The 26,967-nt window shown below is 40.3% G+C and overlaps 1 protein-coding gene across 3 annotated transcripts in view; it reads right to left on the reverse strand.

The window, feature by feature from the left end:
- CDYL2 (chromodomain Y like 2) overlaps window positions 1-26,967 on the reverse strand; it is a 56,344-nt gene that overhangs the window by 29,006 nt on the left and 371 nt on the right. Inside the window, exon 1 of one of the 3 annotated variants that reach the window (XM_052686449.1) lies at window positions 12,994-18,462. The exons of 1 other annotated variant lie outside the window; for it this stretch is intronic. In XM_052686449.1, the coding sequence (XP_052542409.1) occupies window positions 12,994-13,053 (60 nt within the window). In that variant the 5' untranslated portion in view covers window positions 13,054-18,462. Of the gene's footprint in view, window positions 1-608; window positions 7,282-12,993; window positions 18,463-26,967 lie in introns of those variants that run through there. One more of the 3 variants, XM_052686447.1, reaches the window with a different exon arrangement.

A 26,967-nucleotide genomic window follows, 5' to 3' on the forward strand; every position in this document is an offset into this window, starting at 1 on the left:
AAGGCAAGTTTGAGATCATTTGTTTGAAAAGAAGAAGAGTACTCAGAAAAAATGAACTGCCACTTTTCTGTTCCTGTTTGGAGGCTTTCAGTTGTCAAACTCATAGACTTATGATCTTGATGGCTTTATATTGAGCAGCCGGCCAAATGATCCCTGCCTTTAAAATACTCCTTGTCCTCCTGACTAGCCGGTGAGACCCTACATCAAACTGTGGAACTCCGTGGTGGCCAGCGGTTGTCTGTGGGTTTGTTACTTTAATTACTGCAGCTCAGTATAACAAGGAGCAAAACACACACACATGTATCTAAATATATATAATGGGGAAAAAATTAAATAGCTGCAAAACTCAGTAGACCACAGCTATTACTGCTGCAGAGAATTCAGCTGAGCACTCCTCTATCTGTAAGAGCTACACAATGCAGGCACTTGCCTCCACTTCTATTGAGGAGCTTGTAGTTGGGAACAAACGGCGTCGGGTTAATGCTTTGTCAGAGCAACGTGGGTCTCGGCATTCCCCCACTTGCTTATCAAAGGAAGAACCTCAGAAAGGATGCACAAATAACTTGCCATTTTCAGAAATGCATATAAAAACAGCTCTTCAAGCTTACCTCTTTTCCCTCATGGACGTACAGGTAAGCTAATCCGAACCCTTTACTCATTTGCACATTGCTGTGCTGATACAAGGAGGGAAAGTGAAGGGAGGAGGTTCCTTGGAAAGCGTTCTTTATTTTGGAAAGCACTGAACTATTTTGGTGATGAGGCATTATGAATTTCAATTAAGAGAATGAAAGGAGGAAAAACATTAGTAGTCTTTGTTTCTGGAAACAAAATACTGGCAATGGAGAATGTGATTAACCCGTTCAAAACAACACATAGTGAGAAGTATTTATGAAATTGGGTCACATTTAATAAGTGGCTTCAGAAAAATTATCCAGTAAGCACATATATTTGGGAAAGACTAAGCATTTCATGACAGCATTTTCAGAACAAAGCCATGAGGGTTTCACTTCAAATTTAACTAAACGAAGAGGCACTGAGTAAAATACATTCAAATTTTTTGTTTCTGATCAACCCCAACTCTGTAAGGAGTTCAGTTTTGCCCAGCAAAACCATTCTGATAAATTGTTTTGCTGGGGAGAAAATTAAAAAAAAAATGCAGGCTGATCCGAAATTATTGTCATTGAGTTTTTTTGGTCCAGCCACCATAACCAGTGCCTTGACTAATGGTGTACACAGGTCTGAGCAGACATTTGTCTTGTTCTCACTACCATCTTCTTGCTTGTTCCTAGATGCATTTGTGGGTGGCATCAAACATCCCTGACCTCTCAACGTGGTCTCTTCTCTTTCTCAGGGCTTTAAGTTCTCCATCAATTTTTATCACTGTTGGAGTGCCAGTGTTCTTTCACTGCATACAGTGAAGTGCTTCAGTGTAAGCATAAATATCACTTTGTTATCCACACCTGGTACAGTCTGTCCCATTTTCCTTATATTCATGGTCCACAGTAATAATAAACATACCTTAGAAAATATATTAAATGATATATATTTGTTTTAACAGGTAATACTTAAAGTAATAACCTTTCTGCATTGACTTCAGATTACACAAGTTCCTATGAGTTTTCTTAATGAGAAATAATTCTGTGACAGCCAGTGATTAATAGAAATAATTTCATTCCCTTCCTAGAACAAACAATGCACAGTCTTGGGAATATGCAGAAAACACCTACGGCTTCACTGTCTGATTTTCCATTTTCCCCTGTTCTATCTTTAGTGAGAACTCAATAAAATCTTCCTGAAAGTGACCTTGGCAGTTACACCTTGCCAAATCTCTAAATTCAGTACGTTTGGGTTGGGAAACCAAGTAGTGATATCTAATAAAACTGAAATGAGTGCAGACAAAGTGTAACAGAGGGGTATCGCAGTGAAGAGAGTGCTAGAACTGACATATCCCATTACTTGCCTGGAATCTCTGTCTCTGTCTCTACTAATTCTGGAGACCTGGTGTGCTGATATGTTACTATATAAATATGTTTTAAGAGAACAAATAGAAGACCATAGAGCCTGTGCATGTGCATTTGCATCAGACTCTCTAGCTTCCAAGTAAACTTAGCAGTATGCACAATGGCAGAAACGAAGATAAAGTCATAAATGAACTCCTTTTGTTTAAATAATTAACATTCTAAACTCAATGTGAAATTTAAAATATCTCAATTGATTACAGTGCAAGTATGAGGAGCTTCAAGAACTTCATGATATAATCCAGTGATCAAGAGCTTATACATGCTGAGTATAATATACGGTTTCCTCCTTCACAAAAGTCTCAGGGTCAAACTCACCCACTGAACCACACAGTGTTATTGTCAACTTAAAGAAAAATGTAGGCCAAGTTAAAGAGGGTAATTCCTGCTGAAGTATTTCTGTAGATACACGTGTAAGATCAGAGCACAATATACTTATCTCACAGCTCACAGGAACGCTGCACAGCATCCGTAAAAAATCTTTATGCTCTCAGAAAATACCTTCCAGGAGGTATTTAGCAATTTCCAGAAAGGCCTGGAAGACCACATGTCTTCTTAGTCATTTCCAAAACAGTTACAAGGCATCCCTTCTATGTCCATGCATATCTATTTAAACAATTTAATGTCATCTGTGATGTTCAGACGGTCTTTTTTAGCGTACAGTACAGAGTGTGGACTGGTTTCAAGACACACTAGAAAAACTGCTTCTCATTACTCTAAATTACAGCACTCATACTGTTTTATATGTTGGTTTTTTTCTTTGGAGGTCTTTGTCCCATGTTGTGCCTCAGGCTGTTGGAAGGGATATAGATGGGTATTTGAAGAAGGCGCCAAGAAAGGCAGTAAGACTTCTGAGAGAGATAAATGCCATCTGATTCAACATGTTTGTTTTCTAAAAATTCATTACTGCCCTACCTACCTCCTTCTTCTTATCTTCTCTTAAAAAATAATGTATTCATTAGTTCTAAATCTCTTGCTTGCTTGTATATGTGACGTGTTTCTCTTGTAGTTTTATTTATTTTCTCAAAACCTGCTAATCAGAGCATTTGTTCCAGATGTATGAAAAATATGGGAAGGTATCTTCTGAAAGGGTCAGTTAGAAAAATAACGGTGGAATTAATGTTGGGTCTGATCCACCACTTTAAAACAGAGTAGATCCAATCAATGTCCCAGCTACAGATGCTCCCCAAGAATAAACTCATAGAGTTACCTGGAAGAAATGAAAGCAAAAGGGCTACAGAGTCATAAAATAAATGGGAAGATGTCCCTATTCACACGCAAAATATCAACTGACATCTCCCAGGAAGTTCAGTGAGCACCCTACCCTGCTCATGTCACGAAGACACTGCTTTTTATTCTCTTCCTTTTTTCTCTTCTTATGGATTTCTAGCTTTTTACAATCTTCTCAGGATCAAAGAGGCACCAAGCTTGCTAGTGGCATTCTAAGAGTTCCGTATTTTCACTGACAAACACCCATGAGCTTCAGGTTAAGCATGGTTGCAAACCACACGTCCTGCAACAGACACATGCAGACTTGAGATGGACCAAATACATGGCCTTGTCTTCTAGTTTTGTTCTTGCAGCTTCTCCTGTTCAGAATTTACAGTCCTCATACTCAGTCTCTAAAAGCCATCCTCCTCTCCCACTGTAACTTTAAGGACATCATCTAAATCACTGTCTTTATTAGGATATTTAAGTATACATGTGCAAACAGTGCCTGTAATGGAAGTGCCAGAATCACTGTGGCTTTTGAGCAGGTAGGAATACGCATAGGAATCTTCTAATTGTGGAAGGGGATTTTTGTAAGGACCAATACTGTGCCTTTGGAAAGGACTAGAAAATTAAAAAATGATGTGGGGACCTGGGAGGGACTTCCTGGGCAACACGTGTAGTGCCTGTCATTGTAGACAATTACATCATATAAACCCTTTCATACTGGATATGTTAACAGTGCAGAACATATTTGTGCCCTGGGCTTGTTGTTGATACGTTGTGTAGCAAACAGCTGGCACTCCTTGAATTTAATCGTGTTGTAAAATGTACTGAAAGATTCCATTTCAAAAGCAAATCAGTTTTCTGTCCTAAAAAATAGAGATACTCTTGAGCAGTTGGCTATGATCATCTTGACAATGCATTTCATGTATCAGATGAGCAGTACTTTTTCTTCTGCAGTCCAACTCTGCATCCCTGCCATCAAAATAATTGTTTATGCAAAGTGCCCGTTAGGTCTGCTCCTCAGTAAATGGTTTAAATCCCTTTCACTTAGAAATGTTAATCAACACATGCAACATATGTGGAAATTCAAAGACCATCAGGTTTTCTGCTTATTTTAAAGCATAACGATGCACTGTATTTATCAAATCACTGCTTTGTTTTCTACAATAAATCAGTTCCTGATTGGTTTTGAGGGTTCATGTTTCTTACAGAAGGGAAAGCGAGAAGCATGCCACAGCAAATGTCCTCTGTATTAAAAAGTAAAGTCAGTTATGATCAAATGCCCACTACAAATGAGATAGCACAATTGCTTTCAGAATGAACCTGTTATGGTACTATTTAAAACACTTCATTTTCATAAAGAATGCTTTTATTTCCATGGTAAAATGCAGCTGGTAACTTCTACTATAGTGCTAAATTTGTTTTGTATGTTACAGTGCACACATTAAGTGCAGAAATACCGGGTATTTTCTTGGTGTGTAGACCAGCAAAGGAAAAAGTAACATTGTTCCTATCTACTGTCTTTGAGATTTTAAAATCCAATTAGTGTACTCTGATTGAGATGTGGATGAATTTTACTTCAAGCAGGACCATTCGTTTGAGAAGAACATTGATCTGTGGCAGGCACTTATGACTAAAAGATGAATGAGAAATCTATGTGCGTAAGACAAAATATTTTGCTAGGCTCCACAAAGAGCTGCCTGTTCCAGGCACATGTATGGCTCTCTGCTATGGCTGTCATCAGCTGTTTCTCTGCTGAACTCAATGGGATTCACCAATTTTCTAACATCCGAGAGTTTGTGTGTGGGAAGGCTGTGGCCATCAGAAGGAAGAGCCCAGCACAAGCACAGCTTAACGGCACCTGATTCTGCCTATGCTTCCTTTACATGACATCAGCAGGGTTATTCCCAGTTTACTTAGATGCAATAAAATCAAAGTAGGAGTCCCTGCAACTTAAACCATAAGATATTTTGGTTTTGTCTAAAAGCAGTTTATGGGTACAGGACTTGAATGGACTCTTAGCAGTGTTATGTGAACGTAGAACTGTTCTCTCAGTAAAACTGGCTGGAATGCATTAAAATACTCAATTTTTTAAACAGATATGAAAATGTGTAAGCAGTAGTTAAAAATAAGAAAGACTTGTCAATTTATGTAAAAGTTGCACCTGAAATGATTAGACTAAGTTCATGCTCTGCTTTCTGTTACGTTCATTTGTGATTTGTTCTCCTTGGTCAGTCCCAGCTTATTTTCATGTTCTGTTGTGCCATTTGCTCAGTCTTTTTCTGGACCACATGACCTTCATTCAAATTCATCTCAAGGCCAGGTCTTCAGTTCAACATGTTTACATGCATCCCAAAGCTTAGCCAGAAGTGAAGATTCCACACAAAAAAATACAAAGGTTCGGCTATAGCACCATATAAATAAATATTTGAACTGCTCTGCTGTACTATCACTCAGTGACTCATTGCTTTATAAATACTGCTTGTAGGGCTGTCATAAAATAAACCACATGTTCTTGTGTGGTAGGTAGAAAAATATTTTCTCATCCCTTTTACAGAAGAGTGGTAGACATGAGCCAAAAGAAGTGGAGCTCAGTTTTGGAGGAGCTGTTTGCTTCGTAGAGATTTCCACAGGTGCTGAGGACATGATTTCCATGTTAGCAGGGGCTTCAGGTGCTCAGGCTTCACCAACTTCATGCAGTGTGATATCTGAGAACTGTTCAAATTGCAGAGCTTTGATGCCATGTAGAAGATGAGAGACACAGAGAGGGTACAGGGATGGGGGGCTTATGAGTGACACTGGGCAGTCTAGGTGGCTGTTGTACAACACCAGCTCCTTACTGAAGGGATTACAAGTTGCACTGCAGAACTAAATTCTGCAGTCATCTTGAAAGAGGACAAAATAATAGCTTATTTATAAATAGCTTATTTCCAAGGAACTTGCCCCGTACTGCTGTAATATCTTGGGAAGAATGAAGGCTGTTTGTTGGAAAACATGCTGAGTGGACAGTGAAGAGCAGGTAGTTATTCCAAGGTAAGGGATGTGGAATAGCAGGTTCTTTTGGGGTAAGCTGTGTAATGTGATGGGATGTGTTCTCTAGGTACTGTAATACAGGGATATGCACATATTTTTGAAATGATCCACACATATTTGACAGAGCAGCAACCCTGAAAGAATTCCCAACCTACAGGCCTGGATATGAGCAAGGATGGTATTTGTGGCTGAGCCAGGAGGGAGAGAACAATGAAGAACGCAGTCCATGTGCATTAATGTCCGGTCAGGGATGAGGAGATAAATCACATCTCCATTTCATGCTTTCTATCAAAACTAGAATAGAAGGCAACTGGCTTGGAGCATCCATATAGCAAAGGCAGTGGCAGCCAAATTTGGGAACAATACCATGCAATGATGGGCTTTAGAAAGAAAAGGCTAAAAATAGGAGACTTTGTACAATATAGAAGAAGGTTAAGGGGAGATCATTTGAGTAAAAAGCTGCAGTAATGAGAGAAGCAAAGTCATGAAACACAAAGGTTTCTTTCAGAATTCAGTAGAGTTTTTCATTTTCTTGCTTATACAAATGAAGCTGATGTGATGGTAGAATACAGAAGTGAGCCAAAAAGAAAGATAGAGCAGAAGGAAGAATAAAGAAACGTCCCTTGGGCAACTATAATGGCATGATAGGAGCACAGAATTTCACAATATCCAGGATACCATCATAACTTCTTAGAAGAATGGCACATACCATTTCAAAAATTATCTGTGAAAGGGTATTTGTCAAAAAAGAAGAATAATGTACCATTATCCCCCCAGAAACAGTATTCAGATGACGATCAGTAGACCAAATTGTAGCCTCAATGATTGCATTGATTTTCAATGCAGATGTAATTTGTGTTCTAGATTTGGGTTTTGTCCACTGTGAATGTAACTTGCTACGAGTGCCCCTATCTCAGGGACAGCAGTTAGGGCAGTAAGTTACAAAAGCTGTTAGCATTCATCAGACCGATGCATTTAAACACATCTCATAGTGTGGCCATTTAGAAATCTGCCTTCAGAAAGTGGGAATGGTGCTCTGCGTGGGAGACATAAAGGAGTGAAAGCCTACCTACTGACTTAATGTAGCACTGCATGGTCTCCATGGGGAGGATGCTTGCTGCAGGTGTGGGTGAAGGGCAGCAGCACACCTGTGCTTGTGCAGTGCCTGTGCCTGCAGTGGCTCAGACTGACTGCACCTCGTGGGCTCCAGGCAGCATTCCACCCCAAAACCCCGCTGGCAAAGGCAAAGAAGCATTAATTGGTGAGACCCTCGTTAATCCTGGTGGGGTACAGCCAAGCACTGTCTCTACCTCCAGCCACAGAGGTTGAGATGGAATGGAATCCATTACCCCTTCCAATGAGATCCCAAGAAACCACGCTGGAGTTTCTCTGGCAGTTGTACAGGTCCTGCTCTGAGTGCCTGTGGGATCGCTGCGGGGGTTCTGGGGAGGGACAAGCCACCTCTCTATGCTGACTGTCACCCTCTCTCTCTGTTGATAGATCGCTCTGATGTGTACTGAGCATCGGGGTGGACTGGAACTCTGATGGAGCTGAGGAAGCATTTAGAAATGTCTGCGCTTGGAGCACTATTGAATATGTAAGTAGTGAATACGTTACTGAGGAAATTTTCCATCCATTTGTTAGTCAGATTCCTAACTTGGCGGTTGTCTTAATACCTCAGCTGCTCCTGGATGCATTTCCAGCAATGGTAAAGGAAAGAGCTTTGTTTCCTTTGCCTCTGTAGAATGGGGCACTATATTTTAATAAATGTGGGGTTTCCTCGATTTATTCCCCACATTTGTCTCACTAGGATTAGGCTAGTATATGTTCTCTGTGTGGCACTATGCCAGCCACAAACCAAAGCTGTGAAGGCTGCAGCTGTCTGCTTATTATTAATTGAGAGTTAGTGCTGAGACCAACACACACTGGTGCTCCAAAACCCATACTGTTTTGCAGATAGTTTATGAACAGAAGCTTAAATTCACAATTTAAGATACCTTTGGGTCACACTTAATACTAGGATTCCACTTGCAAATGGTTTATGAAATTACAAGTGGCTAATAAGTTGTTAGAAAATTTCATGATTCTTGCATCTAATTAATCTTCTAATGAATCCGCGATAGTCTTGGGGTGTTTCCACAGTCATCTCTAACACAAACTACAGGTAGACCAATACTGGAACAGGTGCCCAGAGAAACTGTGGAATATCCATCCTTGGAGATGCTCAGAACTTGCCTGACCAGAATCCTGAGTGACCTAATTAAGTTGGTGCTGCTTTGAGCAAGGGGCTGAATCAAATGAGCTCCATAAGTCCATTCCAACCTAAATTATTCTCTGATTCTGCAATATATAATTTTGCCCAAAATATTTACTCATCATTTACTAATTTATTAATTCATTTCCACTTGGAAAAGCAGCTGCATTTGGAAATTGAGTTCTGTTCAATCTGTGGAAGTGGGTGTATGATCTGACTCTGAGGGCGTTTAGATCTACCAGGCTGCTGGAAGGGAGCTTCCCATAAGCAGCTCTGAACTTCCTTCCTTCCTTGACCTTGTATCACCAGGAATTGCTGACTTACAGGTCAAACAGCAAGAGCATCTTGCTCTAAGATGGGCAGGACAGAGATGGCTTGGAGGACCAAGGCCAGCTGATCACCAGGTTAAACGGGCATTTTTAATAGTGAGATGCATTGCGAAGCAGTTGTTCTCATTTAAATTACAGCTGTGTGCTTTCCCTTTGGATGAGCACTCAGTATTTATGGTACAAGCAGAACAAGGCAATATGTGGTAAACTGGGGTGTGAACAAACAACACACCATGAAAGCAGCTGTATTTCTGCTCTTCATCCAACATGGAGGAAATAAAGACAGCAAGAGAGATTAGTTACCATATATTTACCACAAAGATAGGAGGAATCATGCTAATGCAAATGTGATTCTCAAACTTACCCCAGAATTTTCTGCAGAGATGGTAAGAGAATTCAGAGCAGAATGCTTAGGTGGGGCTTGAAAATCCAAGCTTGTGTTTCAAGTCCTCCTTGCCACCTCAACCACACTTCCTTATTTTTTATCTGAAAAGAAATGCTCCTCTGTACAGTGATCTCAGACCTGCTGTTGCAAATGGGAAAGTTGCTTTGCAATAACACCCAAGTAAAGAATTCCAAAAAATGAAAAACAAAATGAAGGAAACCTGTTTGGGATCCTAATAAGTAATATCAAAATAGGAAAAAAGATTGTTTAACTGACACTGCATTTCTGCATTTAGTGTTTGTGTTCGCTGCTGCCTGCATTCGGTAGATTAGTACTAGATCATGCAATGCAGTGTACTGAAAAGACCAGAAAGTTCCTAGCATACTTGGGAGGAGTGAGAGACTCATAACATGGAACTCTTCTTTTATCATGCTTGTCAGTTGTTAGCCTAACAAAAGAACAAAACCTCATCATTTTAGAGTATGTTTAGGGACATCAACTGAGATTGATTAACTATAACTAAGCTTGCCTTCTAGATAAGAAGGAAAAAGTATTTTATGTAGCTGTTTGGAATATTTCAAGATGGTATGCACATGGTTAACGTGTTTGGTTGGATTCCAAGGAAACAAGAAACTTTTGGTGGTCATGGAAAAAGGATTTAAACAAACTGATAGTTTGTCTTTAAATAATCAGAGAACTTCCCTAGGGAGCAGTGCGTATTTGCTCCATTACTACTCTGAAATGTTATTTTCATAGTTACAAAGCATGATATAAATCTATCCTACTACATGGGTACTAATGATCATTGCTATTATTTAATAGCATAGCAGGTGGAGCCTGGTGCTGTGAGCACTTCCTTGAATATGTAGTGTGCCGTAACACTGAATTTGTTCTTAAAATTAAATGGTCGGAATGTTGATCAGAAAATCTTGTACGGAGCGTCTGTCAGATCAGTGCTAACAAGACTGAGTATGCTCTGAACCCAACGATGTGAGTTTTGCAGTATGAAAATTCTGGAAAAGACCTTGCCCTGGGCTGCTGAATGTCACATGCAGCACTCAGAATGTGCGCTGTGCAGTGCAGGACAGAGACAGAATGTGCAGTGCTGTATGCTACGTTATCCTTGCCATTCTGCTTTGCTCATCCTATGAGTGCGCACAGCCACAGACACTGCAGATTTTAAAAGGCAAGCTCACACCTGTGAATTACTTCTAAAGGCAACCTGAGATATTTTACGACACATGCAAGGATACAAGCTAGTTAAAGGACAACTGGGGAAAACTGAATGGAATATCCTTGAGTTTCTCTCTAAACTGCTTCTGAAGGTGACAGTGTGGGAGAACGAAGCATATGAGTCACCTGTACATCTACATTTTCCTGGAAATACTTCTTACTCCCATAGGAACACTGAAGTGTTTAGTGCTTTCCCCCCAGTGGCTATATAATACCAAATAATTTCAGTCAAAATAACAATCAAAATGTCTGAAAATCTCTTGACTTTAAACTCTTTGGTGATGTACTTTCTTGTTTTTCTTTTTAAACTCTTCTAAATCCTACATTATTAACAACAGAGAGCCCTGTCCAAGTTAATCAATAAGCCACTTCAGTTTTGCCTGAGGAATGAACACATAATTGCCTATTTTCTTCCACATAAGAATCTATTTGGCTTCAATTTTTTTACAGTAGATATTTACAAAGCAAAGAGATTTTTCAGGCTTCTACTTCTCTTCTACTCCAGAGTTTGTATTTTAGGACCTAGGCTCCTTCCCCTGTCAAATATCCATCTGCTTACAGGTTTCATAGTCAGCAATGTGAAATCCAACTATGTAGGGAATCGCCAGCATTGCTCAGTGAATGGCATCCTGCGATAGCGTACGTATGCTTCATGCACAGTGAGAAAACCTGTAATCCTGAAGAGTTAGATGCTGAATTACTCACAGTATAAAGTAGTGAAATTACTGCCACGTAAGAGTGATTCGTACTTTATCATGTAGTCACAGAAGTGAACTTATGCTTGAAGTCGTCATCACGCCTTCCTTAAAAAGGAAGGTTTTTAGCCACTGTTTGAAACAAAAAACTAGTAATATCCTGTTCATCAGATGTCACAATAATAGCAGTGAAAGACTCCCCATGTTTAAGCTTGAGCTTTCCAGCTTTTTAAGCCAGCATTTCTAGCATAAGCTTACTGTGCAGTGCAGGCTAAACTGAAAGCCATTACAATAAGAATGACTTTCCAGAGCGAATGGCATATGATACCACAACATTTTTTTCCATGTTGCGAATGCTGTCTTTTTTTGATAAACAATTGGGCTGTGGCTATAAAACTGCTGGGGATGTAGAGTCTTGGTGACATTTTGAAAAAGAGTAGAGCACAGATCTAGAATAAGTTTTATATGCCACAACATAGCAGAAATACCAATGCAACTGGAGTGGCATTCACTTAAGAGGAACTATGTTTCTTTGCAGTGTGATGGCCCAGACTTGACTGTTTGTCTGTCATGGCGTTAGTTACAGACTCTCAGATTCATAGATCTGAAGGCCAGAAGGGACAACTATATCCATCCAGCCTGTCTTGGGCTACACGGGAATGTTTTACATCCAGCAGTTCCGTTCCAGGTCCCAAATCCTGATTTAGTTAAACCACATCTATCAGAAGATCATCATGTCTTAATTTGAAATGATTCACAGAAAACGCACTTTACTGTTGGTAAATCTCCCTAAGTGCTATAAATAAAATGCTAGAACCTTAATGTTAAAAAGTGCTTCTCATTTCTAATTTATGTAGGGTAAATTTCCAGCCACTGGCTCCTTTTGTATCTGCGTTAGCTAATTTAATTCTCCAAACCTTAAATCCTGCGAAGTAGTTTGCAGCTAACTGCACAGATGGTCTCCATATTTCTTGAAGTTTTGTAAAATTTTGGTGCTAATGTGATGGCTCTGTCTAAAATTTTGTAGCTGCTTCAGAAGCCATATTTTAAACCTTCAGCACAGATGCTAGGGTTCACTTCCTGTGTTTGAAGTTCAAATTCATGTATTTCATATCATTTTGAGGGAGAAAGTTTTTAGGATGTGCGGGATTGCAATGGCTGCATTCAGCAGACCAATACAAATAATTTGTTTTCTTTGTTTCACTGCTAGAATAAGAATGTACCTCTTAAGAACTTTGCCTTTAGCAAAGGCAAAGTTAACTAAAAGGAAGATATGTGGTGTTCAAGTCTGTGTCCCCATTTTATTCCTGCTATACTACTTGTTCTCTTAAATCTGTACCCATGTGTTCAGTCATATGGACAAAGCAAACAGCTTCCCCCTGTGCTCTACTGGATTATTGCATACTGCTAAATAATTGCCCACATCTGTCTACAAACTGCTTTACATCCGCATAAATCTGTACCCCTTCCTTCTGAAACAGGACAGGAATATTCTCATCTGTCTGTGAAAAGTTCAAGTGCTGTCAGTCTGTCTGAATTTATCGGGTCATAACACCATGCAGGGCAAAACCCTACAAAGAACTCATGTATGAAAGTTACACATGCTGTAAAAATTTAGGAATTTGCCTTCAATAAGTGAAATTCTCAGAGTTTGATTTTTTAAAAACACTTGCCTTGAATGTAAAAATGCTAATTAAACCAATTAAAACACATTAGGAGTACACTGACAGCAGGCACGTAAAGCACTAATCAAATGTAAGGAAAGAGCTTAAATACTTTGGATTTGCCAGTTTTTACTACAGTTGAGAACATTAATCTTGGATGCACGTACCTGAAAATAAGAAAGGGGCTGGTTTTGCTGACCTGAGAAACCATTCATGTGATTCACCATAAAACTTGTAGGAAATGAAGAAGTGACAATGTTTTCTTCTCAGTCTTAAACTTACTAACTAGTTTGTTGAGACTGCTGGGGAACGTAAAAGAACTGCTGTCATTTGAGAGCAGACAGAACTAAAATTTACATGATTTCCTCAAACGAAACTCATGACTCGTGAATCAATTTCCACTAAAATAACCCAGTTCTGTATTTCAGAGATCAGGGAGCTCCGTGGGGTAAATTCAGTCAGTAGTTTGCATTATTGGTACATGAGCTCACTGGTCCAGGGCAGCTGGGCATGAATGAGGTTTTCTTTCACCAACTAAAGTTCAGCAGTCCCTGTCTTTATAATACCACACAGCAACACAACAGGAGGGGAGAGGATGGGATGGGAAGCGAACAGAGCAGGGCTAAGCACAGGGGAAAAAGGGCCTTTGAGCTTTTAGAGTAGAACAAGTGCTTTGGGATTAGGAATCATCTTGAAATTGCTGTACCTGCCTAAATCATGTGTCCTGGCTGGGGAAGGAAGTGACTGCCTTATCCATGTGCCACATGGGAGATCTACTTCTTCCCTGGACTACACACACACCAAATGAACAGGGCAGATCCATCGTACACACACAGTAACCCCTGTGTGTTCAAGGATGTCTTCATTTTCCTGCAAGAGCACCATCACCTCTTACACTATAAGCATTTTTATTTCAGGCTCATGCTCTCAGGTATCTTCTGTTTTTAGATACCTGGAAACCTTTTCAAAATGCTTCATAAAAAAACAAAACAGAACAAAACAAAAACACCAGAAAGGAAACATGGCTTTATCAAACAGCAGTATAGTATTATTTTTTAAATCCATCTGTAAATTATATGTTCCCCTAACACTAGTACCTAGCATATCACATTGTGCCCTACTCAGCTGCGTCAAAATCCATAAATAATGTCTTGGTGGAAGTCACAAAGGATTACACTACCAGTAGATTCTGGTGTGTTATTTAAACAGTGCTCACTCATAGCCATGCACAGCCAAATCTCTCCAGCACCGTAATGAAGAAGGTCAACTTGGTCAGCTGAAGTTCTGTTTTTCAAATGGCTTTTGTAAAAATACTTTGCCTGAGGACTTTTAATTTTCTTGGTCTATCTACCATAGTTATCACTTCTTGGTTTTAAAGCACACTGGAATAATTTTAGGAAAGATCTTTTTTTTCATTTTGAGTGTAACAAACTAGACATTCCATGAATACATAATTTACAATTCGTGTCCATTAGTAAAGATGTTCTGTAGCCAGGAAACAGGTACGATAGTACTTTGCTCTTAAAATGATGCCAGTTCATCACTGTGAGTCATTTTTAGGTTTCTATGGTGAATTTTTTTTCTGCAGAGGAGGCCTTGAAGTTGCTGACCAAGTCTTTCCTCCAGTGCATTTTCAGTCTTAACCACTCAGGGAGTTAGATGTTACCAATCCTTTCTAGAAACAACTTCGAAGTTTAGGCTCTGAAGGTGAGAACCTTGTTCATTTCAAGATAAAGTCAGATCCAGATACCCATTTCTCTTGGTGCGAAGGATCATATGCTGACTGTAAAGAGCATTTGATGAGATGTAGAATTAATGATTATTTCCATCCTGTTTTCCCAAATGCAAGATAAATGGTAGTGCAATGACGTTTTTCCTTTGAAGGCCAGTGTCTATTCCACACATGAAACGAGTCCTTGCCATTTGTGTTTTACAAGAACAGTATTAACATTCATGAACATTTCATCTTTAGCCATGTGATAAGCTTGCTTAACAAAAAAGCCCATCCTTATCTTCTGAGGATACTTCTTTCACAGAACCAATCAGTCTGTTTATACACGAGTAGCTACCTTCTGGACATCTATGCACGTGATGACCTGGGGCAATGGAAGCCATTTGCAGTACAGTGTCATTGAAGCTGTGTGCAGAGATGTCTGATCAGTTGATGCTGAAAACAGCTGCTAACGCAGGCAAACACTTAAGAGTAGGGTTGGGATGTTGCTGAAATTGGTGCAGCACAGAGCTGGTGCGGTTTTTTGGAGCTCCACAGTGCACAAGGCTCAAAGGTCAGGTTAGGAGCACTGCTTTGAAAGACTGAGGACTCCAAAGGAACTCTCAGTCCTATATAGGATTTATTAAGCTCATTAAAATAACACCCAGTCCTAAATGAGCCACAGCTTTACTTCTTCTCTGTTGTGGCTCTGGAAACTCACAGAGTGTGATTCCCTAGCACAATAGCAGCGAGAAGCCACAGATCAAAAGCAGCTGCCACCATGTCTGAAAAGGGGAACGCTCTCCTAACCGTCTGCAGTTTCTGTCCCAGAAGCACAGCAGCTACCGGTTTACCCTATTTCGAGATGTCCCTGTTTGAGTCAGAGATTCATGTATCCTTCTCAGAAATGGAGCTAAAGATTAGTCACTTCAAAAGGAAATAAAAGCAACTCACAACAAAATGACTGCAGAACTCTCCTGGTTCATCGTCTGTCTCACTCCCCTGCACTGTTACTGCAAAGCCATATTACACTTTGTATACCAGAAGGGAACAAAAAAGGCAAGTCTTGCAATCAGTCCTGAGAGATCTAAGGCTAAGCAGGCAGTTCCTCAGCTAGCCCTGAGGCCTCAAGTACCTTCCATGTCTTGAATGAGTGATGCACCAAATACTAAATATCCAGTATATCCCCTTGCTGCCTGTTCGCATATGCATCCAAATACTTGTCCAAAACACATCTTTGTGATTCTCAGTAACACATGACACGCTTGGTGTGCAGCCGCACTTTGCAAGATCAACTGCAGCTCACTATTACCAGAGATGCTTGTGCTCTTGGACCTGGTGATCTTTGGGTGGTAGCAGGAGGAATAGCAGCTGGATATGAAACGTGAAGTTCTGTTAGAGCTGTTCTGAGCTGCACTGAAACCTAGAATTAACATGGGAATCTAGAAATTGTACAGAAGGGTTACGTTAAGCTAGAAATCGTACTGATCACCTAAGGAATTCTGTCTAAAATGGCATTTAAGAACTTTCTCCTTGGTTTGTATACTGTACTGTGGGCATAATCTTGAGACGGACTGCAGAAAATCAAAGGATGTATATGCTAAGATACAAGAGCAATGGGGATTGCATATCCAAAGTAAAAGGGTTACTTGCACATTGTAATTTATCTGTAAACAGAACTTCTTTTCCTGCGTACTAGCTAGACTTCAAGAACAGCAGTTAATAGCGGAGGAGAAAAACTGCATCACTTATGGTAAAAATGGAAGATCCAGTTCACGCTAAAAGACTTGCCTTTTTTCTTCTAGGCGCAGCAGGTTGTCAGTGGTATTTGTTATGAGCAAATGAAGCACAAAAAAATAACAGCAGTGTAGTTGCAGAACAATTCAAATCACAGCCCACTGCAGCCTGTCTATAAGTGGTAACCATGCACACACTTCAGTGTTTGAGACCACTTCCAAGAGTGAGAAATTTTCTACCACCAGCACTCACTGGAAATGCTGTAAGTCACGTCATGTCAGGAAGCTAAAGTGTGTGATGGTCAAACAATGCAGAAAAAAGAACCAGCATCTCTTGTATGACTCATGACCAAGCTAGGAGACATTCAGTTGGTAGAAGCAACTTCTTGGAAGAAGTCTTCCATCAATTCTGCTAGCAATTCCTTGAAGCCTTCTGTGGCTGTAAGAACAGCAGTTCATTACTATAAGCCACAACAGGCAGCCCACAGGTTAAGCCATGAGGTTCTCCAGTGAGTTCTTTCAGGGTAGTGAAAGATTGATGAAAGAATAATTATGCAAAGATTGCAATGTTTAAAAAAAAACACACACAAAAAAAGGGTGTTGTCCTTGGAGCTTGGAATCCCTGTTATCTTGATAAATGTCATGCACCATATTGTTTGCAAAGACTTTAGTCAGCAAGGAGAGATGACAGGACTACCTTGGCACTCCTGCTTTAATCACTCTTCCAATGCAAATGCATGCCAGTGCACAGAGAGGCAGCAGAAGTCACCCACCGTGGTGGAAGGCAGCAGGGAAGGTGGCAGCAGAAGCAGTCAGATTGTCGCTACAGTGCTGGAGAGGGGCATAAAAGCTAGCCAGGGAAATTACTGTTTGTATTTTGATAGGAAACTTGAAGGCTCCTGTGATGTAAAGCAAAAGGTGCCTGTAGAGGAAATGCTAAGTCGCAGCTGGTGGGCTGGTGAGAAACAACTGGTGGGAAGGCAGGGCCAACCCAGGGGAGCTCAGGTGTGTGCAATGCACCTGAATGACTGGAGGAGCTGGAGCCAGGATCCACCGCTTCTCAGCCCTCATTTAAGGGTTGGTAGTGGAGGCAAGCATATCTTGCTGGGGAAACCTGCCTACCTGAGGCCTCCTGTAGGTAAGCAGATATTTTTTTTCCTTTGTTTATGTGTCTGTGGCTGCTGTGTTTGAGCATGTTGTCACTTGCTGCAGCCTAGGACTTTGCTGCTCCACTATCATTGCTGCACTTTTCACTGCATTATGGCATTGTAGTGCTATTTACTCTGTATACATGAAACTATGTTATCAGACACAGCTTTCTCTGGGGTGCTCCTTAGTCACCTTTTCTGACTATTACAGTACTTCAGTTTTTATATTTCTGTGTAGAAAAAAATTAGGAGACAGTGGTAAACTTCAATTACACAAGAGGTTGCTTTTCAACTTCTCGCATTTTGGGAGTGTGACAAACTTAGGTTTGTGCACCCAAACTCTGTTACAATGTAGTCTGCAATTACTGCAGCCAAATGGTGTTGTCCCTTATCAGTCATGAGCACCATTGTTTATTCCTTCAAGGACTTCAGGTTATTTTCCCTGGAGTCATGTGGAAACACTGCAATACCTAAACATAATTCCAAGTACTTAATTTGTGATCCAGAATGTCTCCATTTTCTTTCCTATGTTGGTTTGAATGAGTTGCATTCCTATTTAATTTAAAGCTGTATTGATATGTCATACTGTTAGTGAATCAAGAAGGTGGTTGCTTCCACTGCTTATTTAGAGGCAATTTCAACTACTTTTCATCCAAAGGCAGCTTTCTCTTGGTGTATCTCCTGAATCTGAACGTTCATTGCTGTATTGGACTTGATCATTCCTTCCTTAGAGTAATCAGCAAAAAACTTTGTGATAAACACATTTGCATTTCAAATGTTTCAAAATTCATTGTTGTGCATCTTTTTTCCACGTGAACTGTACTTAGTAGGAATTTTCCAGCACCTCTCCTGTCCTTAAACACCTGATAACCCATTACAAAAAGAGAGATTCATCAGATGTATTAATGTGATTTTGTTTTGTAATAGTCCCTTCTCTAAAAAGGAAAACAACTTTAAAAATATTATTAGAACAAATTTCAACTGCGTAAGACTTCAAAGGAAGTCCGTTAGCATAGTCAAGCCAATATTACAGAAGAATATTAAAAAAACAACAACAACAAGAAAAACGTCACATTCTATTTTGTAATTCCCTTCTTATTATGAAGAACAACAAGATACATAAGTAATGCAGTCTCCTTTGTAGTTAGCTTGACATCTGTGAACAGCTTAAAACACCACTCCTCATTGCAGTGAGTGCAAAGCGATGACAAAAAGTTCATTTTTGTATGTCTCAAAGAATATAACAAGTTGAGCAGGTCAGTTAGAAATTGGGCTGTTTCTGTTAGTAATCACCGTTGCTGAAAAAAACAAACACACCACAGTAGCACCTTCACGTGTCTGTCAGGAGTTAGTGGCTTTTTATATTCCCAGAAACCCTTAAAGATTGATAAATGTGTGTTAATAGTCCTGTACAGCACTGAGGAAGTCCATCCAAAAAGTTTTGATGATGAACTTTTTTTTTTTATAGAAGTGAGTTATTTTTATTAATTAAATTTATATATAATATTGCCTCAAGAAATTGCCTCACTCCATACATGCTTTCTGTTATATCCTTCTCCCTTTTACCTAATCTATTAGACAGAACTATGGCAGAGAGCCAAGGCTTCACTTTTACTACGTGTGTTTGTTTTGATGTTACTTCATCACCACCTCCATTCTTCTGGTCTTTTGTTTGCATCTTCCACCTGCTGCATCTTGTTGGAATTCCGAATGGAGAGGTCTCTAAATCAGAATCAGAGGTCTAAATCTAAATCAGAGGTCTTTTCTGCTCTGGAGAGTGACCCACTATTACCATTTGTCCTTTAATTTGCAAGGATGCTAATTAGCAATGATTAGCAATTAGATACAGAATACAACTTGTAAGGCATGTATGTTTGTGATCTCTACAGACTGCAGCAATGTCTTAATCAATACTTATGTTTGTTTAACGACTGTGGTATGTACAAGGCTAAGTACTACCATACAAGGTCAGACTAAAAGCCCATCTAGCTCAGGGCTTACTATATTCTAATAGAAATTAGTATTGGGTACCTAGAAAAATAGAATCTATAGAGTAAGTGCTGCCCTTGCTTTTCCTTTCAGGCAATTAGCAGTTTAAGGATTTCTTTCTACTGAAAGGTGGAAAGGGATCTATCCTCCAAGATGCTGTTTTACCGTTCTTTGAAACCCTTTACAGCTTTGACTTCCACAACATTCTAGAACAAGGAATTTGAAGATTTAAATGCTGTGAAGATGTAGTTCTTTGTTTCAGCTGTTTGCCTGATCACTTCATTTGTTGCACTTTTTCTTGCACAACAAGTAGCTTTTGTCACTGAATTAACTAATCATGCTCATTTGTTTTTCCTGTAGCACTCATATCTCCCACAATCACTTCTGCTAGCCAGAAAATCACCAAAAAGTTATTTTGAAGGAAAGCCATTCCACCCTTTGGAACCTCCTGTTAGCCTTTCTTGAAATGGATGCAACACTGCAAACAGGAAAGGTGTTCTGCAGTAATACTGCAGCAATCAGCTTCTGTTTCATTCAATTGCTTTTCTAGTAATATCCTGAATTCTCTTTGAGGTTCACCTCTGCTAAGCAGTACTCTTGTCCCATGCACCAGACTTCTCTTAAGAGCTGAAAAACCCTTTCTGGTTTAGTTTCACCTGCTCTTGTTTTGTGATGCAAACTAAGGTGTGGAAAATGGAGATGATGATGATAAGAGGATTCACTTTGAAAAGCACACACCTGATCCAAATTAAAATACTGATGTAGACACATCCGAAAACTTTTCAGAATGATTCCAGGCTATCTCCTGATACAGTCACAGCTTCTTCAAGGCTCATCATGTGCGTGTACAGCCAGCATTACTTTTCCTTTCATCATTAGCTTGCATTTATAAACACTGAATTTCAGCTGCTGTCACTGAGCTCTTCACTGTCAACCTTTCCCTTGACAGTGCTAGTAATAATTTATAGAAGTTCCATAATAAATATGGCTATTTTCAAATAACTGATGATTCTGCTGTACAACATTGTCCCAGTACTGAGGTTTGGAAACTATCATAACAGCCTATCACCGCTTCTTTTCTCAGAACTCAAGAGAAGTTCTTCTTCTCTTCTGGACCCTTCTGGACCATGGATCTGTTTCAGTATTAGGTGCTCCTATGAGATCCTATCAAGAGATTTCTTTGAAAATCCACTCACTGCAGCCATGGCCATTCCTATCCATTCGTCCATCGGCTCTGAGAGTTCTGTAAGACCTGACTTCTCTCTAAAAAAAGTTAACTCTTCTCCAAATCGTGACACATTCACACGTATCTACTGAGTCCGTGTCTTTTTATAGGTGCTACTAATTTTCATACTGCAGAGCTCACAGACTGAGTGGTCTGTAGTCCCCTGTATTCCTTCTTCAGGTACTGAGCGCCTGTCAGTGAACACATTTTAATAGGATGATTTCAAATAAAATCCACAAATTTGAATTAGTGAAGTGCCTTATGGAAGAGGACGTCCTCATTATCCCTTCTTGACCTTTCTGAAGGAATGGGCTGTGAATCTTGTGGGTGGTTAAGAGAAATTTAGCAACACCCAAGTGGGTCAACTGATCTTTTTCAAAGCAAAGAGTTCTTCTGACAGATGTTTCAATACTTGTTTTGATTTAGTGCTTTGTTGTAAACAGCACGATCAGTAGGCTACAATGCTGTAGGAATCAAATTTCTTTGATAAGCCAAAAGGAATAATTGTTTTCCTGCATAAGTCCAACACATCAAATTACTGAGAAAGTTTTTAGAGACCTAACAGATTTCCAACAGTATTTTACATTATGCCTGGTAATAAGACAGTACTGAAATCTATATTCTCTATGCAATAGAAGAAAAGAGATTTAAGTGTATTTTCCTTCAGCTGTGCAATATTACCAGTCTGAAGCTCTGATAATGCAGAGTGTGATGCTGTTACTGAGCAGGCCAGAAAGACTGCTTTTCTTTTGTCAAAACCAGAAAATTTTCATTTGCACAGATGTAAATTGAGACTACATTGAAAATATTTTGTGTTAAATTATTTTATATATTTTGCTGTTCTAATAACTTAGACCAGGATTGATCAAATGGCTTTTTATTTTGTGAACTAATATTAAGATGTGTTTTAAACTGTCCTACAGAAATTTTTGAAAAATATGTGAGTAAGGAGGAACAACAAAAAGGGGTTGCACTGATGAAAATGTACAGAGCCAAGAAACTGTAATACTGCTAAAAGTCAAATGAATGGACAAAGAAATGCCATTTACAGCATAGCTGGCCATTACAATTACTCCATTGATTTAAAAAAAAAAAAAAAAGCCAATTTATTTCAATATTAGATCACATTTAAATTCTGCCATTATTTAAAGTAGTCTCTCTCTAAATATTGCAACCTTCAGAAACAATAACTAAACAATGAGTTTGTTGCCAGATATTAATTTTGAACCAAAGACCAAAGCAAAACACTACTTATCATTCAGAAAGCAATACAAAAATGTGTTGTTTTGATCTGTTAGGTGTAAAGACCAAAACTGGTAAATGAAGAGAAGCAAGTTTAGTGCAAGGGCTTTGGTGGGAGGAAAGTCTTCACTTCCCATGTTCAGGCCTTTGAGCATGACAGACTTTTCCAGCAGTCTTTCCAAGCAGGAGTAGGCTTGTACCTTGAGTTAAGTGATACTCTAGCCAGATAAAGCACTTTGTTACAAAACTAGAACATGCATAAGCAATTAATTGGTTTTTAGTATTCCAAAATATGCCAAGCAGTCTACAATGTAATGAGGAAGTTGGAATAGTAGCAACAGTGACGTTGTAGGTAAACAGGACAGTCATTATGTGCATTGTAATGGTTTATATGCAGCTGACACTGGAATTTCTTAGTAAGGTAACAAAAATTGCTGGAGTTATGCAGCAGTTGCTGTATGCTATTGAGACTCACTTGGTATCTTTAGTTTAGAGAACTGTGACCACAGAGAAGGCCCTCCAGTCTAGCTTCACCGCTGGTGTTAATTCTCAGTTCAGTCCATCATGCAGATGACTGCCCAGTTTGTGGTTAAAGAATACTGTCTGCCTTCATCAGGCATTAATGTTTCTATAGACAGCAAACAACATAGCTTACATGTTACCTTATTTCGGGTACAGTTGTCTTGTAAGAATTGATTTTGATAATAATTCAATGATAGCTTATAGTAAAGAGCTGGTCCTTCAAAATACTTGTTAGTAAAACTTTTCTGCAACCAAATGCTTGGCTGGCAGGATTAAACCCAGTATTAGTGAAGTAAGCATTGCATCCACAGCTTTCAGTTCCACAGCACAGCAGCTTAATGCTGTTCTACATCCCCCAGATGCCACATCAACTCACCATTTTCTGACTGTGAAATCTGCCTTGCTTCTTTAGCATGGGATTATTATGTCATTGAAGAAGTTGATTAAAGTTGGGAAATAATGTTTTTTTGCAAGTCACCTCTGCCATGCAAGATGCATTTGCAATACTTCAAAAATACTTTTTGGCTTTCCAGTACAGTTCAATCAACATTTTAAGTATGTATCTTCTCTAAAAATTAATTCCACTGAAAGAGAAGCAAGATAGAAAATACAGTGCTCAAAAGCCTGCATTTATAAGCCTCACTTTTGGGGGGGGGGGGGGGGGAGATTATTTGCAAAACTCTACATCTGCAAACCAAACCTCACATCCAAAAAGCTCAGTGGTGCTTTCTCTGACTTGCATGTCTCCACGTGCAGTAAGGCTTCAGCAGGCCAAATGGTGCCATTATTATCTTCAAGTTCTGACTCTGCTGGTACTCAACTGCAGTTAAAATTGAGAGATGTTGCAACTCCTCTAGAAATATTATCTTTCTAGTGGATCACATCACCTAAAACAAACGACAGCTCATTCTTACACAGCTGCATAAATAGACTGTGATTTAATTGATACCTGTCACTAAGGTGGACAAGCCTCCTATCAATGGGCATTGTATCACTTCATTAAGATGCTGTTTTTTAAAATGTCACTTTCCCAAATTGAGCAACACTTCTAAACTGCTCAGTTTAAAAAGTGACTTTATTACTGTGGTCCAGAAATGTATGCATATGGCAGCCCCATTCAGAGACTGCGCTATAATCCTTAATCACTCGGTGTTGTAATATAACCTGACACAAGGTTAAAGTAAGACTTCAGATTTCAACATATTTGTCCCTGAATGTTTAACAGCATATTATATATAAAACGCCCAAATTTTAAATAAGAGGAAGTATCAAGGTCTGCTTCATTAGCATCTGCAATGATACTGATTAACTGATTATATTCATCAATAAAATAGAATTTTATTGCACTAAATGAGATGCTGTGTTAGGAAAGAAAGTTAGGTGTGCTGTTTGTATTGATCCTTTCTTTCCTGTAAAGCTGTCTTGTACACTTTTAATGCCAGAGCCCTTCTGAGAGGAACTATTTGGATTAAGAGAATGTGGGAACTAAGTTCAAGATGGAGAATACAAAATATTACTTTGCTTAAAATCATTGACAATAACCTTAATGCAAATCAACAATTTTGGGATTTTTGTTTGGGATGTTTGTTGCCAAAATTAATAGGATTTCCCATGTACACATCCAACAATATATTTGAATCATAAAGCAAAATAAAGCTGTCTTACTGAAGGCCATTGTGAACAAATACCCTTTTGTCAGTCCTTTATTTTTAGTTTGTTACTTCTAAGGAATATGCAATGTACTCTTAAATATTTAACAGGTCACCTTTTATAAGAAAAAAGAAAAGGAATATTCCATGACTCTTACTCAGAAAAGCTTTGAGTTGTAACCATGTGGAAGTCAAGCAAAGCAAGACTAGTGTTTTATAAAGCCTGGAAGCTACACTGAAATAACTCCACTTTCCTTACTGTTAGCAGGAAATAAATAATATATTTACTTTAAAACTTTGAAACGAATATCTACCTCTGAACATATAATGTAATCTTTTGATGTGAAATGTCTTGGTTCTGGCACACAAATCTAGAACTGACTACCAGTAAACAGAATTCCCCATGGGTGTTCTTGAGCTTCTAGATTAAACTGGCAACTGTATTATGGTTCTAAAGGAAATCCAAGAGCAGGAATTCGTGGTGATTAGATGCTACTTTTAACTAGAAAATGGCACCTAGTTAACCAAACACTGAGGTTATTTTGGCTGTGGTCTTACACTGCTTTATATATTTAAAGATAGTCAGCGAATTTACCTTTAATTTTAAAAGGGTAAAAAGTCTTTTGAAATAACAGAACAGTAAAAAAAAAAAAAGATGAACCAATGGAATGAATATGCAGGAAGGAACAAGGAGGCCTATGCAGAATCATTTTTTTTAAATAAAATTGCTGTCTGCAAACCTGCTGCCTACAGATGTACAAACTCATTGACTTCCTTGATGTTTCTTCTGACCTCAGTCATGGAGAGCTTCATGGAGAAGCAAAATGTAGTTGGATTGACAACTTAAGTCCAACATGCTTTCCCCCCATATGCTGCGCATACAGCAGAAGATTTTTTACACCATGGCCAGCTGCAGATGGTTGAATTCCAAACACCTCAAGGAAGAAATGAATAGCCAGACTTCGACTTACCTGTTATGAGGGATACAATTCTACCATATTCCACAACAATAAGCAAAAGCGCTTCACAACAAAGACGGGAAGTGATTCAAAGGCTTTGAGCCACAAGACTAACAATTCACATTTTTCTGTACCAACGCCTGCAAAGTGGCTGGGCATTAAACTGATGGCAGCTTGGCTTGTAAGCCTGCCTTCTCTGAACAACCTCCATGCTGGGTTACTATCTGAGCAGTGTCACTTCTTTGCCAAGCAGTAGTGCTCAATGCACAGCCCACATCCAACCACCAAATGCCATCGTCTTATAATAACACATACAAAAAAAAAATCATAAAAAGGAGCAGAATTTTTAAGTAATGAGTAGGAGCTGAAATAGCACAGCTACTATTAACCCCAGAGGCACTGGCTTCATTTCTTTTCAGAACTAATCCAAACATCTATGGAAAACACGGACAAGAGAAGGCAAAGGTCCTCCAAGCATCCCAGAAGTTACAAATACAAAATTTTATCATTGAGTTTTTTGGGTCAAAGTTGTTCTTCACAGAACTCCCACCAGCTCCACCAGAGTCACAACAGTGATACAGCTGATATGCAATAGCCTTCAAATTACAAAGTGGCATGACAGGTACTGCAAAATGGTGGGGAGAATGTCAATGATACTCTTCAAATCATCGCATGTTTCTGATCATTTAACGCCACTTAAGAGAGTGCAAGTGCTTTTTGCTTCAAAGGTCTGCATCCCACTCAGTAAAATACAGTCCTGATAGAGCGGTGTCATCCCATAACTACAACCTTTGTCAGGGAGTTCGAAAGACCACGACAAAGTAAAAAACGCCTGTGTGGAACGTGCCAGATCCTCCCCCTGTTGCACTAAAGAATCTACACCAGATCACCAAACAGAGCAAGTCCAGCTGCCTGCACCACGGCGGAGGTTCCACACCCAAGAACGTGCAGATGGCCGAGCGGTTCCCTATCACCGCCGTGCAGACCCAACTGGAAGGCAGTCGCTTCTGCCTCTGCCCAAATCTGCGGGCTCCAGACAAGCACCGCACAAACAGCCGCTTCACCAGGAAACGTTTCACCAGCAAAAAAGCCTGGTGAGGTGCTCCACGCCAAGAACTGCTGTCGGACATCCAGGATTTTTGTTTGTCTTTGGTGGCAGAGTTCCACCCCGGTTCCATTGACTGGAGCTGTGTGCACGAAACACTCGTGTCCAGTCGTTCTCATTTTTAATTTCTGTTTTCTCCCTTCTTCTTCTCTGGCACAGCGCAAACGTCTACAATCGCCCTCAGTTCGGGCACCAGAACCGGGTGCCCGAGGTCGGATTTTGCCCGGGGCCGCCCTCCAGCTCCTCTCGCGCTCCCCGCAGCCTCGCCGTGCAGCGGGGGGCCGGGGCCGGCTCGACGCCTCTCTCCCTCCCGCCCCACCTCGCACCCCAGCCGGGGCAGAGCCGCCGCCGCCGCCGCCGCCAAACTTCGGAGCCCGCCGCGGGGCCGCTCCGCTCCACTCGGCCCGGCCCGGCCCGCCACCGCCCCCGCCACCCCCGCGGCACCCCGGGCGTGAGGTGAAGCAACCTGGCGCCGGCTCCTGCACTTTGCACAGCGGGCGCAGAGCCGCCTCCATCCCTGCGCCCGCCGGCAGCACTACGGCGCATTTTTTCGCACTAATCTGCACATTCAGCACGTCCAGAGCGCCCGTGACTTTACCTGGACTTTCTCCACTCTCCGGGCTCGTCACACCGCGATCGCCTCCCCATCCTACCGCTAACTCTCGCTCTCCTTCACTCCTTCCTCCTCCCTCGCAAGGCCTGCTAAGATCGAGCCCGATGGAAAGTCGAGAGAGAGAAAGAGAAAGAGAGGCAGAGGGAAGGGAGGGAGCAGCTCCATCCCTCCCTGCCCCCCCCCCGGTGCACACGCCAGCCCTTTCCCCCCACCCCAGCCCTTCCCTCGGCGATTTCCTCCGC

The sequence above is a fragment of the Tympanuchus pallidicinctus genome, unplaced genomic scaffold (genome assembly GCF_026119805.1).
Source record: "Tympanuchus pallidicinctus isolate F22 unplaced genomic scaffold, pur_lepc_1.0 scaffold22, whole genome shotgun sequence".
In the NCBI taxonomy this organism is placed as follows: domain Eukaryota; kingdom Metazoa; phylum Chordata; class Aves; order Galliformes; family Phasianidae; genus Tympanuchus; species Tympanuchus pallidicinctus.